Source organism: Plodia interpunctella, chromosome 26 (assembly GCF_027563975.2).
Source record: "Plodia interpunctella isolate USDA-ARS_2022_Savannah chromosome 26, ilPloInte3.2, whole genome shotgun sequence".
NCBI lineage: Eukaryota > Metazoa > Arthropoda > Insecta > Lepidoptera > Pyralidae > Plodia > Plodia interpunctella.
This window is the reverse complement of record NC_071319.1, coordinates 2,174,443-2,188,904: the sequence shown is the minus strand read 5'-3', so window position 1 is coordinate 2,188,904 and position 14,462 is coordinate 2,174,443. Positions and strand designations below refer to the sequence as shown.

At 33.6% G+C, this 14,462-nt stretch overlaps 1 protein-coding gene across 1 annotated transcript; it reads left to right on the top strand.

Moving 5' to 3' along the window:
• The first annotated feature begins 1,432 nt into the window (after positions 1 to 1,432).
• LOC128681155 (uncharacterized) lies at positions 1,433 to 13,683 on the top strand. Its single transcript, XM_053764810.1, has 11 exons — positions 1,433 to 1,586; positions 4,749 to 4,978; positions 5,131 to 6,454; positions 7,476 to 7,654; positions 7,966 to 8,178; positions 8,612 to 9,817; positions 10,304 to 10,606; positions 11,217 to 11,558; positions 11,980 to 12,167; positions 12,711 to 12,833; positions 13,183 to 13,683. Exons 1-11 carry the CDS (start codon positions 1,565 to 1,567, stop codon positions 13,454 to 13,456), a joined length of 4,404 nt encoding a protein of 1,467 aa, XP_053620785.1. The 5' UTR covers positions 1,433 to 1,564; the 3' UTR covers positions 13,457 to 13,683.
• The last annotated feature ends 779 nt before the right edge of the window (positions 13,684 to 14,462 follow it).

Here is a 14,462-nt window from a genome sequence, read left to right as displayed (position 1 = left end):
CGTCAAAAAACTGATGTACATTAATTAATTTCGTCTTAAATCTATATTTCACCACCTGCGACCTACTGCCGGCATAATAAAGCCAAACCTAGTTCAAGCCGAAATGATAAAAGCAAAACCTAGATCTACATAAACAGGCAAACAGTTAGGTGTAACCTTGGTTGCACCTAGGGAAAGCCGGATAAACCTAACTACTGTAAGTATTGTCGAAACTGTAGCCTGCATTTAGTATATGCGTAAAATGCCACTGTCGTCGAACAGTTTGCCAAACTTTGACGGATTCAATAAACATTGCTGGTTTATCATTGCGGTAAATAAAAGCACTATACTAACAACGCAATGTTCACGCATTCACGTCGGCATGTGTCTGAGTTCGGCGACAGTGTGGAGGTGGCGTAATAATTTTCCTGACCTACGTTATTTTGATTTAGCCTACCGCCTACATTGATTGCATCCACCCATCCGTTGCTGCAAGGTTGGAATACTCGGAAATCAAACGATTTCTATTACTAGAGCGGTATTTTTAATGTGAACTAAATTGGTTTTAGTTTTCAATTGATTCCAGTTGACGACCTCGGTGGCGCAGTGGTAAAATTTTTGCCACTGAATCGAGAGGTCCCGGGTTCGATCCCCGGTCGGGTCAAGATGGAAAATGATCTTTTTTTGATTCGCCCGGGTTTTTTTTGGATTGGTCGAGATCTTTTTCTGGTTGTATGTTTATCTATATATATATGTATTTGTTATAAAATAAAATGTCGTTGAATTAGTATCCCATAACACAAGTCACGAACTTACTTTGGGGCTAGCTCAATCTGTGTGATTTGTCCCAATATATTTATTTATTTATTAAGTTTTAGGTCTAAACATATTATTTTAATTTAACTTGATTTACACACACGATGAAAATAGAAAATAAGAGCTTCAAATATGATGATGGATGAAGAAAATTTTAGAGTCTATTGCTAGCGCTTGTGTCAGATTTTATTCAAGTCGCTTAAAGGCATCTAACATGACTTTTAAACTACCTTCCTACATCTAGTGGTAAGTAGTCGCATACGCACTATTGAACTAAACTGTCAACTGGTATATATATTCATAATATATTAATAATGGTTTGTTTTTCATTTACTTAATTTTCTTACTTTTATTTGATTAGTAGAAAAAAACTTAGAACATTTGACCTCTTTATAATAGGGAGAATATTTTTTACAATGGGCAACATTAATAATATTTGACAACATGACATTTCTCAAACGAAACGTTTAGTTATCACCTGGCGTAGAAAATGAACATATAAATAAATAGCATAATAATTAATTAGCTCTAAGTTAATGTTATCTATTTCTAATAGATATACATTTTTATATTATAACTCATAAACATTCATTGATAATTAAATTTACGTTTTTTTACTCATCATCAAAGAAAAGAAAAGAAAGTTAAAACTAAACGAATCTACAAAATAAGCACGAGTGAATGCATGCCGATTGATGCGCGTTTTTTTCTGTTTCTGAGTGAAATATTGCATTAAATGTAAATAAAACTAATAAAAGAAGACATAAAAATGCCTATAAACCCTATAAACGGCAAGTACAATATACAATATTCAGTTTATTTTCAAACTAACCTTGTAAAATATTTCATAAAGTTTTCATCGTGTTCCTTTCCAAATCGTGAAAAACATTACATTGTTATAACTACTACTACTATGTACTGTTTAATACCCATTTACACATTTCAACTCAAAATACTTTGGGTTACTTACATTTAAATTTTTAAAATAATGTGTTTGCCTTGGTTTCTTATTCCATGCCAGTTAATTTACTCTGCAAACAATTTTTACTGTATTATTTAGTATGAAATACCCTTAGATCATAGTGCATTATACCTACACTCCTTGGATATATTTTGAAAGAATTTACATAATTTAAAACTGTTGAAATAAAAATATCGAAACAAGACAGACAGACAAACATGACAGAGGTCTTTGTTTCCTAAAATGTATATGATGATATTGTTTCCCTATATTGTCAAGTTCTGTCTTTTTATTTATTTAAAAAATTAGTACAAAAGGTGCACTTAACATCATATGGCATTCTCTACCCAGCCATAAATTATCATACAATCAATAGACAAAACACACATTTTGTTCATAGATAAATAAATGCACTTCATAAAATCACACTGAATAGTCCAACACTACTTTCTTGCCCCAAAGTAAAAATGCGACCTGTAGTTCAAAAGCTGTTAAATCTGTTGCAATGAGATTGCATTCGTTTGCAGAGTAACCTTCCTGGTTGGTTCCGGAGGGATTATTATTAAAATTACTAAGATGTCAAGTGATTCAGATGTTGAAGAACTTTTGCTTCTATACGCCTTAATACGTAAACGTAAGAACCAACAAACCGAGACACCAGTTGTTAAAACAATTAAAAAGAAAAAACGTGTGTGGACTTATAACCTCGAAAATAGGAAAAAGGGGACTGGTGAATACAATAGATTATGCCTAGAATTAGCATCAAATGAGGATAAATTTTATGAATACTTCCATATGTCTAAAGATGCATTTGAAACGTTGCATGAGAAACTTGAGCCGAGAATTGAAAAGGAACAGACAAATTTTCGAATGACCATTTCCTCAAGAGAAAGACTTATGGTGTGTCTCAGGTAAGTCTATAAGTTTCCTTATTAATTTCTGTTAAATAATAAGTAGCTAGCTTTTTCATACTTATTTTCAATACACATGCCTATACCTAATTTAATTAAAAATTTCTAAGTGTTTTAAATTTTAAGGACTTTGCACAGGGTTCATTTATTTTTGCATAAAATTTTAATCCTAATTTAATTTAGCATAACAAGTTAGGCATATATATTTTGACATAATAATATTTTGACATACTTGTTTTTTGGCATACCTTTTCAATAAGCATAATTATAGTTTAGTCTGATGTATTTTATCATAATTTTGATTTGCATAAAGCTATAGTGCGTAAAAAAATGCGCCTAAAACATTATGCCAAATTAATATTGTGCATAACTATTATTATGATAAGTAAAAGTACGCCATGTTAAATTATGACATAAAATTGTATGCATAAAAATAGGGAACCCTTTGCACATACCAGCTACTTGCCTTGTGTGTATCTCCACTATCATGCAAATTTATCTATTCCCAAATGATTTTTGAATATAAAATTTTACTGTTCCCAGATTCTTAGCCACTGGAGGTTCTTATCGTATCATAGCGACGTCCTTCCATTTGGGACGATCAACCGTTGCCAAAATCGTCCACGAGACATGTATAGAAATCTACAAAGTCCTACAACCTGTATACATGCCGGAACCTACTAAAGAAACCTGGGAAGCTTCAGCGAAAGGATACATGGAGATATGGAACTTTCCTAACTGCGTTGGCTGCTTAGATGGGAAACATGTTACAATCAATTGTGCTGTGAAAAATGTACGTTACGATAAGAATAATAGCAGGATTGTGCTGCTGTCTATAATCGATCCTTGGTGTAAATTTACAGCGATAGATATTGGTGATTATGGACCACCAAAAAAACATGGTGTGTTTGAAGAAACTATGTTTTACCAAAAATATGTCAAAGGTCTCCAGTGTGTGTTACCAAGTAAGCCTTTACCTGGAACTGCATCGCTTGTTCCTTATGCTTTTTTAGCAAACGAAAGCTTTATACTACAAAGATATCTGTTAAGGCCGTTCCCAGCTTGTGCTACTAAGGTGGATGAATCTAAAAAAAGATTTAATGAGAAGCTACGCCAACCTTACAGAGTGGTCAATGAGGCTTTTAATATGTTAGCGAGAAATTGGAAGATATTCGCAAGACCCATCGAGTTGGATTTGCCAACGGCATATGACGTTATTAAGGCTGCTTGTTGCTTGCACAACTATGTTATAAATCAAGGCACTATAGAGGAAGTGTCTCAAGACGTGGCCGAGGGAATTCCGGCCGTAAAGAAAAGGCGGAAGAAGGCTAAAAAGTTGTTTATAATGCATAAATCAACTAATTGTAGGTGGACCGCTGCCGCTGCCACTGTACGCGATAAGTTTGTCGATTATTTTAATAAATAATTTTGAATTAATTACGTGTAGTTTTTTTCTGCCTTTTTGACATTACTAGCTTTTGCCCGCGGTTTCGCCTGCGTGAATATTAAAACAAACATTATTTTCATACAAACTTTCATTTGCTTGGAACTACATGTTAAACTATATATTGAATTCCAAGAAATTAGTTTAGCAGATAATGCGTGAAAAGATAACAAACAAGCAAACTCACTTTCGACTTTATAATATTAGTTAAAAAATGGTACAACAAAACATGCTATACTAGATTTTATTTTATACATTTTTATAGATTTTATTCAAGTCGCCTAAAGGCATCTGACATAGCTTTGAGAGATACGGGTACAGCGGATATAGTATCACGATCCTATCCCATACGGTGTAGACAGAGCCAAGAGTTGCGAAACTTTCCACGCCACGTTTAGCTATATGATGTACTATTACGATTAGTAGAATAATTTAAAGTTTAAGACATTGGTTTTTACAAGCTTTTATTATCAGTGATGGTGCACCCAGGAACGGATTCCAACGTGGGAACTCATCAACTTTGCTGCAGGGACATGATTTATGGTCACGTATTGAATGCAATAAGATCTCTCAGACAACAATTAAATTAAGTAGTTTTTTTTTAAACTTATTTAAATTCGTGCTGTTTTTTTTTCAGAATTAAAAAGAAGATTGGTTGACGACACGACACCTTTGCCAAAGAGGTTATGTCTTGCGAAAAACGTCATCATTTCCCACCATTTCCCAACGACCGCGAAGGAACGCTTAGTGGCCGAGTGGCTTCAAACACTGACAGACGAAAATAAGCTCTCCGGCGAAGAATTAAGGAATGTTATCGGCTGGCTGAGTGGGGATTTGACAAGGGAACTGAAGGTGAAGTTAGTTCAGGTATGTACCTCTACTTTAGATTTTTCTCATAGACAAAAAAAAATATTGACTACTGAATAGGATTACTCTATATCCAAGTACACAAAACCTTAACAGCTGATAGTTAACAGCTAACAGCAAATATACTTATTATAATCAGTCCCAATTTTCAGGTGGTATCGAAATATCTACAAAGAAATCCGATTCAAAAAGATGACGTTCAAAGTATACTATCATTCTTAGATAATGTACAGATTTCTTCACAACTAAGCATACAAGTGGATGATTATCTTTACATCACTGTAACACTACTACAGTACTTGAGAAGCGAAGAAAACTCCAATTTCGAACTAAGTGACAAAATTCTCAACAATATTATCAAATATTACAAAGATTCCAAGAAAAAATACGAATTTATCATCAAATTTTTAAATGGAAACAATATAGAGACTATATTTGATTATTTAAACACGCGCATTCGTAATACGGTCATAGTATTATGTGGAAATATACTATTTCCTTCAAATAAGAAATCTTTTTTCATAACACTCCTTAAAACTTACATAAGAACGGATAATATTGATAGTTTGATTGCCGAAAAGGGGGACAATATACAATCGGTGTTAAAAATTATGAATCTACTTTTCGCTTTTCCTAAAGGAAGAACTAATAATGATCCCAAATATCTAAAAGATTTTATAGATATGTTCGTTAGTTGTTTTAAAAAGGAAAGTCAATTAATATTCGCCTTTTATATAATGGTTTGTCATAGCTTACAAATGGATCAACATTATTTGATACCAACTACTGTTATGACTCCGATACATTTTGATGAAAACACTGAGAAAGTTAAGAGATATTTGTTTTTAAACATGTTGGAGATATTGGTGAACAATGAAATTAATATAGATATAAGATTAACTGATACATTGGGCGAAAAGATATCAAAAGTTGAAACAAAAAAGACTTTTCTTTTATTTCTACAAGCGACCATGATGGGACAGTTAAAATTGGAGGGAAAACCTGACAAAACTACCATACAGATTATACATACAGCTTTACAATTAGACCCTACGTTAGTCGAGAACAAAATTAAAGAAATTCTACCACCAATAATGTCGGCAAAGAAAAATAATAACGTAATGGAAAGTTACATAAAAATGGTGAATTTTTTATTGGATATATTTTTTAAATTGAGCAGAGGTATTCCATTTTTGAATAAAATTCTACCATTGATAAAATTGGATTTGGAAGCGAGCAACACTGAGCAATTTGAATTAAGAACGAAGGTAAAGGAACTGGCTGGTGATAGCAAAGATTATGAGAAGACAAATAATAAATTGATCACATGGAAAGATATATTTCCTGTAGAATGTGTAGAAATGTATGGAAAACTAACTGCAGATCTAATGTTTCGACAAAATAAAGAATTATTATTTTTACTGCAGAAAGATTTTCAGGATTATTGCTTGGAGCCACTGGAAGACGAAGTTTTAAGTATGTATATTTGTAATTATCTTTGTAGTGAAACTAATGGGTGGAATGATACCAACTAAAGCCTTGTCCGCACTGCGATAGTTCACGATATTTCACTGCGATATTATTTATTTATTCTCGCGAATTATATTCCGCACTCGTACCATATTAACTCTCATATTTTTAACGCCTGTGTGAATACTCTAAATAAATACTCACAGAAATGCGAGAAAAACCGCGCGGTGAAATATAGCAGTGCGGACAGGACCTGACATTTAGTGAGTCTATTGAGATGGAAATTTGCAATACATACGAATAGTTACCTTTTGTACTAGTAAGAAACAAAGGTAATTTTTCGTATCACTCGTAAAAAAGTAAATTTTGTGGTTCTGTACCACAAAAAAACATCAGAAAATCAATTAATCGTCAAGACACTTCACATTTGTAATGTTGGTAATAATATTGTCTTAATTACCGTACCGTACTGGTGGTAGAGGAAACCTCTGGATCAAAAGGTCCCAGGTTCGAATCCTACTCGTGCCACATGAGTTTGTATACCAATCTGACTCATGTATAGTAGTTTTCATCGACCACCACTTGATTCCGGTGAAGGAAAACATCGTGAGGAAACCAGCACACTGGTTGATTGTTAACTTGTGTGTGAATTGGAGAAGGCAATGGCAAACCACTCCATTACTAATGCCAAGAAAGTTGTTATGTGTGTTTAATTCCACGCAATGACCACGACCCTCAGCCATGTGGAATACTACTATGATGAAGAATTACCAAATTATTAATTAATAAATTATTAATTTCTATCAATTTCCAACACTGGTGTCAGATTTATTCAAGTCGCATAAAGGCATCTGACTTACTATACTTTTACGACTAACTACCGCCATCTACCGGCAAGTAGTCGCATACACATAATAAATCAAACAGTCTATCATTGTGCAGGTTTCCTACTCAAATTTAGCATTATAAAAGCATATACAATAATTTTATCATATAGAAATGTAAATTTCTTATCTACTGATTGCAGATCCGTCAACGTTAGTCTTGACAGATCTATTGGCGGCCATTTTGTCGACGTTCCTTCACTACAACAAAATGGCTGACCACACCGTGCCTCTGAACATTGCTGAAGAGTTTTGGGCGTCATTCGAAGATTTCGAAGGTGTATTGAAGAGGTTTGGCGATTGTGTTGTGAAACACAGTTATGTAAGTTGCTTTTAATATTATTTGATGAATGATAGAATGAATATTTATTGCCAAAAATTAAACACCACAACACAAAATAATAACTAGTAAATAAAATTCATATCTTACAAGTGACCTATGCAAACTAATTATTTAGATATTCAAATATAAATTGTATAATATATGTAAAAAACTTATTATCTAAAAGTTATGGTATCTTCAACTCTGATGAAAATTCACGTCTCGACTAACGAATCTCATATAAATAAGTAAATATTTTATTTTTTCTGCGTGTTCAAGTTTTAATTTAAATTATTTTCGTCTCCTTTCAGGAACCATGTTTACTTCTCTCATTTCTAAAACTTTCCTACAATTTCTCCCAATTAAAACTACTAAATATTACGTATAGCAACACCAAAGTGAACTTGCCTGAGGTGAGCAACACTGAAGTGTTTGATTTTAATTTGTTACTTCCGTTTTTTGATGGAGAACAATGGAGGAATATTTGCTCTTCAGTGAATGATGCTGAAGCTGTTGAAATATTGGTGAGATTATTTTCTGTGTTTTGTTAATTTGTCTTGTTTAAGTTTCTGATAAATCAATATCTTATAACTATCCTACTGATATTATAAATGCGAAGTATGTTTTTTACTCTTTCACGCAAAATCTGCTGGACAGATTATTATGAAATTTGGTACACGGTTAGAATATAACCTGGAATAACACAATTCTTTTTATCCCGAAATACTCACGGGAGCGAAGCCCCGGGGCCTAACTAGTAGTGTGAAGAAAATAAATGATGCTGCCTACACTAAGTATTTATCAAGTAATCTTGACCATTATGTTTGGTGTTGCATTGCTTGACAAACTGTAGTTTTTATTATAAAAACAAGTAATGCCATAGATAAAGAGAATATGAGGAATATGTATTTCAGAGTTCTTTAAATATATTATTAATATTTATTTCATGATTTTCAGGATAAATTGGTGCTCACTAAAATAAAAGCGACAGAAATACTTAGCGAAACCATTGACGTTGAATATATAGTGTCTGCTAAAATCCATCTAATAAAACAAATAGCAACGAAACCGCAGAGCTTAAATATTGCTAAAAATTACTTAAACAATGTACTATTTTACAATTTAGACAAGAATCTGCTAAAACAACTGTCAAAATGTTTAGTCAAACTTTATTTGAGCAATCCAGACGAAAGTCTGTTTAAAAATGATACTATTATCTATAACAGGGATGTTCTAAATGCACTTGTGTTGGAAACTTGTAGAAATATCACTAAATGCTTAGTAAATACAGATGAATTAACTAAATCTTTAAGTAAACTTGATTTTGATTTAGCCGAATTTGCTAAAGAACGTGATATGAAGGATTATTTTGAAAATATTTCAAAAAATGACGACGATTCTACTATAACTAATTGTGTTGAGATCCTAAAGCAACTGCAAATCTACTATTTGGAGGAAAAATACCAATTAGTGGCAATATTTGTGTTGCTATCCTTGAAGAAGTGTTGCCAGAAAAAAATTAGACGGAATATTGATAATATATTGCACAATATATTCGAATTGAGTTCGCAAGCTCCAGATCTATATAAAATATTTCCAATACAATACATATTTTCATTCGAAGACAAAACACTATTAAATTTGTTGACGTTAAAGAATAAAACTTCAAATCATTCGCTTATAATTAAAAGCATTTTGGAATCTGCAGTGAAAAGGGTTCGCTCGGATAGTAGCTTGGTTATAAATATTGTTGAATTGTTATTGCAAAACCACGATTTAAATGGAAATAAAGCTGCGAATATAGAATACTTCAGCGACACAGCTTTTCAAATCAGTTGCATTATACTACCGTTGATTGCCAAGCAAAAAAAGGTCTTAACGTCAAGCGCGTACAGATCAGTTTTGGCAGATCTACAAGAGAAATTGCACAAATCTATGTTAGAAGCATTTAAAAATATCAATTTTAAAGATAGTAGTTTATTGAATGAGAGCACTGGCAATGTCGACGAAAGCATGGTAGTTTCTGAGAGTGAAATGGCAATACTGAATGCAATGGCAGCGTATTCGCTGACTTTATCAAAATATTGTGAAACAACGGATGGTGAAGAAATAAAAAAATTAGATTGTCTATGGTCAGGATTGGAATACTTTGTACAAAACGCTGTAAGTAATCAATTATACTTTATATAATTTCAATCTATAGCGCTGGTGGTCCAGTGGTTACGACCTAAGGTTCCAGGTTCGAATTCTACTCGTACCACATGAGTTTATTTTATATTTATATTTACCAATCTGACTCATGTATAGTAATTTTCGTCGACCACGACTGGCTTCCGGTGAAGGAAAACTTCGTGAGGAAACCTATACACGGTCAAAGTTTAATTCAATAGTGTGCATGCAACTACTTGCCATTAGATGTCGGTAGGTACTCGTAAAAGTCATGTCAAATGTGTGTGATGTTATTATTTGAAAATAAAATCTAATTAAAGTCAAATCAAAGTTTTTTATCATTAGGATTTCGAAAAGAATTACATATTATATCATGGTTTCGAAAAACCCTTTACCTTCAAAAGATATGAAAATCTTGTGTATAGATATGCTGGCGGGTTTTTTTGTTATTTAAATTAATTGTGTACACGATTTTTGCAGATCCATTCGATACAAAAACCGGAAACTAAACCTCAACATCTCGAAACATCGATACAACTTTTGAACATAACACTGCGTCACTTAAAAAAACTCGAATCACACTACATCTTCGAAACTAAAGACAAAGTCCTTCTACAAATATGGCAGAGCTTGAAGTCTAGATTGTTTATGGTGCAGGAGAGTGGTAACAAGTGCTGTTTGGAAGATATAGGCGTGACCGTTAAGTTTTTATGCGAACATAGTGATGTGGATTGTTTTGTTAATAATTTTGTTGGTGATTTGACAAATTTGACTGTTTTAGAGGTGAGTTTCTTTATTTATTTTAACTCTATTTCACAAAAATATTACCTATGTGTTACAGTACAGCAAGTGGACTTAATGCTAAATTAAATGTATGAAAATAACTTCACTAGATTCGACTATGAGAGCGATTTGGTTCAATTCGGAATGGCGAACTAACGGCTTAAAATACCAATATTTTTTTTATTAAACATTTATAAAATTAAATAAATAAAAATAAAAATCATTTATTGCAGGCATAAAGTGCCCATAAAGTGTTAGTAACAGCGGAACTTATAACTATGTTAGTAAATCTACATTAAAGTTTTTTGACGGTGTAGTGTCTTTGGCTAGATGAACGCGAATCCAGTGTTTCATAATAGCACTGTCCACGTCCAATCTAGCCGCCACCGTCTTCACCAGAATGTTGGTGCTGCTCCGCACTCGTTATTAACATTGTACTAGTACTTTACTTATTTATAAAATAGGACAATTAAATTGATTACTGTATACGGTACGATTTGATAAATACTAATGATAGCCCACGGCGACCTTCAAACGCTCGTGAAATTCACCCAGCTAATTTCGTCACAAAAAAAAATATTTATAGATTTAATATTATCTATATTTTCAGAAACCACAAATAAAGAAGAAGGAAGATATCCACAAAATTCCTACTTCGCTCAAAGTGTCCCAATATCTATGGTCCAATTGTCTTAAAGCTAACATTACTGGGCCAAAATGCGTGTCAATGGCGAAATCAATCTACCAAACGTGCAAAAGCGCCAAAACTTTCATATGGCAACACTATGAAAACTACCAATATGGCGTCGTGATTAGGCGGAAGAAAAAGAAAATGGCGGCCGAATTGAAAGACCAAGAGGAAGTTAGTGTAGTGAAAATTGATGATTATACTTGTGGATTGGTTAAAGTGTATTTGGATATATTAATGGAAGGAATATTGGCTGCTAAAAAGGTAAGTTACATGTATTTTAATACCAAACCGTCGTCGGTTTTATAGAAAACATTGGAAAAATTGCAAGTGCTATTGACGGAAAATAACCAATATTAATAAGTATTAATATTGCTTATTTTTACAAGCCTTTATTTAACTTGCAATGTATGAGGGATTTGAACTTTTGTTCAGGTAGAATCTTGCAACTAAATTTTAAAGCAAATATCTCCAACCGATTGAGCTGAAATTTTCTACACACATTGGTCTGGATTTCAATGCATTATGATAGCATGGTGCACCCAGGATCGGCTCCCGACGAGGGAACTACTCAACGGTTTACTTCACGGACATGATTTTTTTGTCACGCGTTGAATCCAACAATTTCTTTGAAATTAAATTGAAATTTAAAAAATATATTTTCATAAGTTCTCTTTTATTTCAGATCACCCTTGACTACAAATTCCTTGACACCATATTTGAGCTCCAACATCAGCTGCACGTGATTTTGGGCTTTAACACTAACATTGTAATGTGCGAGGTCTCTTGGCAGGCGTTCTTCAGACTATGTCAAGGCAGCATTGGTATTCTAAACAGCCTTCTTGTCGCTAGAGAGGAACTTTTGGAAGACAGGTATGCACGTCCCGCCCTGGAATAGAACCACACCAAATCCTCCCGTTGATATCGCACGAGGCGAATAGGAGACATGACTACTTAACAGCTTATAGACAACAATAGGGTCTTCAAAGAGGATTGACGTGAGCCAGGCAGCCGGTTGTAAAAGTTTTCAAAATTTTGTGGTTGATTTTTACGCGAATCCTGGGCTTCGGAGCGTCACAGCTCCGAATGTGACCGGGAACAAGCGAGGATAAAAGAGAGAGTAAGCATCATACAAAGTGGTACTCAAAAAGGTCATAATAAGTGCCACGATCATATTTTTAGCATTTTCTTTTATGTAAGTTGTAAAATAGAAATAATATGATAAAAATTCACTGCAATGGAACACCATATTTTCGGTAGTTTGATGAACAAAGCGGTGAAACAGCTGCTACTCATTCACTCGCTCGGTCGACTCAGTCTAGATAGAAATCCGAGCACACCTAGTTTTGTTACTACGTCACATATGTGTGTTTACGATGACCACAAAATAATTTTGATATTTTTTTTAATTTTCAGATGGCCCTGTTACATGCAGTGCTATAGAGCATTAGTCCGTTGTCTATGCGAGAAGTCTATAGATGCGCCACCAGATAGAACCATAGAGGGGCGTATTGCAGAAACCGCACACAATATTGAGAAGTATGTCATTATGATCTGCCTTTGTCTATAAAAAGTAAAAAAGGGGTTTTTTAACGAATACATCAACATCTTTATAAAAGATTAGCTTTTGCCCACAACTCCGTATGTGAGTAAAAATCCGTTTCCCGTGAGAATTTCAGGAAATCCCTTATTAGTGCTCCCCTACACTGTCCTAGGAACCTACACACAAAATTTCAGCTTTCTACGCCCATTAATTTCGGCTGTGCGTTGTCTGTCAGTCAGTCACTCTGTAACGGAAGAGTTTTATATATATTGATACAGTAGGCTTATTTAATGTTAAGCATTGTCCAACCAACCTTTAAGATAAGTAATGTTATGTTATTCACAGGTTAACCCAATCAATATCAAAGCGAAAAGTCCACATATCCCGCATCGCCTCGTACACAGTTGCCGACATATGTTCTACGATCGAGCGAACAGCGCCATCTAGGATTCTTCGACAGCATATAGAAAACTCTGTATCTTTATTGATACAAGTATCTGACACTACATATTCTGTGGCGTTTTTGCGCAGGGCATTAGCCGGTACGCCCGGGCACATGACCTTGACTAATTTGTATACTATGTATAAACGATATCATAAGTATACCGGTAACGCTTAGATTTTTCGAATACTTTACAAAAAGATCTTTGTGACAACAGTAAAAGCTTTTGTCAAAAATGATATTTTTGTAAAAAAAAGTTATTCCTTTTTCAACGCTAACACAACAAAACGCGAGTGTAGACAATTTCGCTACACGAGTCTTGTAACTGTGTCTTGAATTTTACATCAATTAAGTAATAGTTAAAGTTTGGTATTACAATTTAAATAAAACTATAAAATCTAAAAGGTTTTTTTCTCTTACCTATCTATACAGATATATGAGACATATCTCTGTAGACGAACCCCACTCGCGCTACATAATTTTTACACCAATCATGTACCTATAGTACTTTTTTCTAATTGGACTACGCTTCAGATGTCTCAAAATCTGGAACTGCCTCGGTCGAACCAAATACGCTCAGTTCTTTGATTCGCTCTTTGATTCGCAGTCAATGGCTAACCATTGACTGCGAATCAAAGAACATACGAAATAGTGACACCAAATTGTACTTTTAGAAAAAGAATTTGAAGTAATTCTTGCACTTTCAAACTTTAAATAAATGGAAAAGCCATTTTCACACACACACTGTATCCCATGCACAGTTTCGCGGATCTCAACGCGTTCCTGAACCAGAACCTGAAAGTGGTGTTTGCGAATGGATGGAAGATGCTCGTCAGGAATTATTTGCTGTTTTGTGAGATGAATGTGATTCAACGTGTTTAGAATGATAATATTGTGTTTGAATAGTTTTCTAAGAAATTATAGTAAGTGCCTATTTTTTAGTAAATAATATTCATACTAAATACTGTAATAATACATATTGTTTACCGTTGTATTTAGCTAAATTAATAAATTATATATGTTATGTACTTAGTTTATTTTAATTACGACAAAGAATACACTTTTTCCTTTTCTTGGTCATCTTCAATTTAATCTGTCCTATCTATGATTACCTACCCCCCAATACCTGTGACAATAGGCAAGTACAACTTAATACGTCGGTAGACATCCTGTACATTCCTTT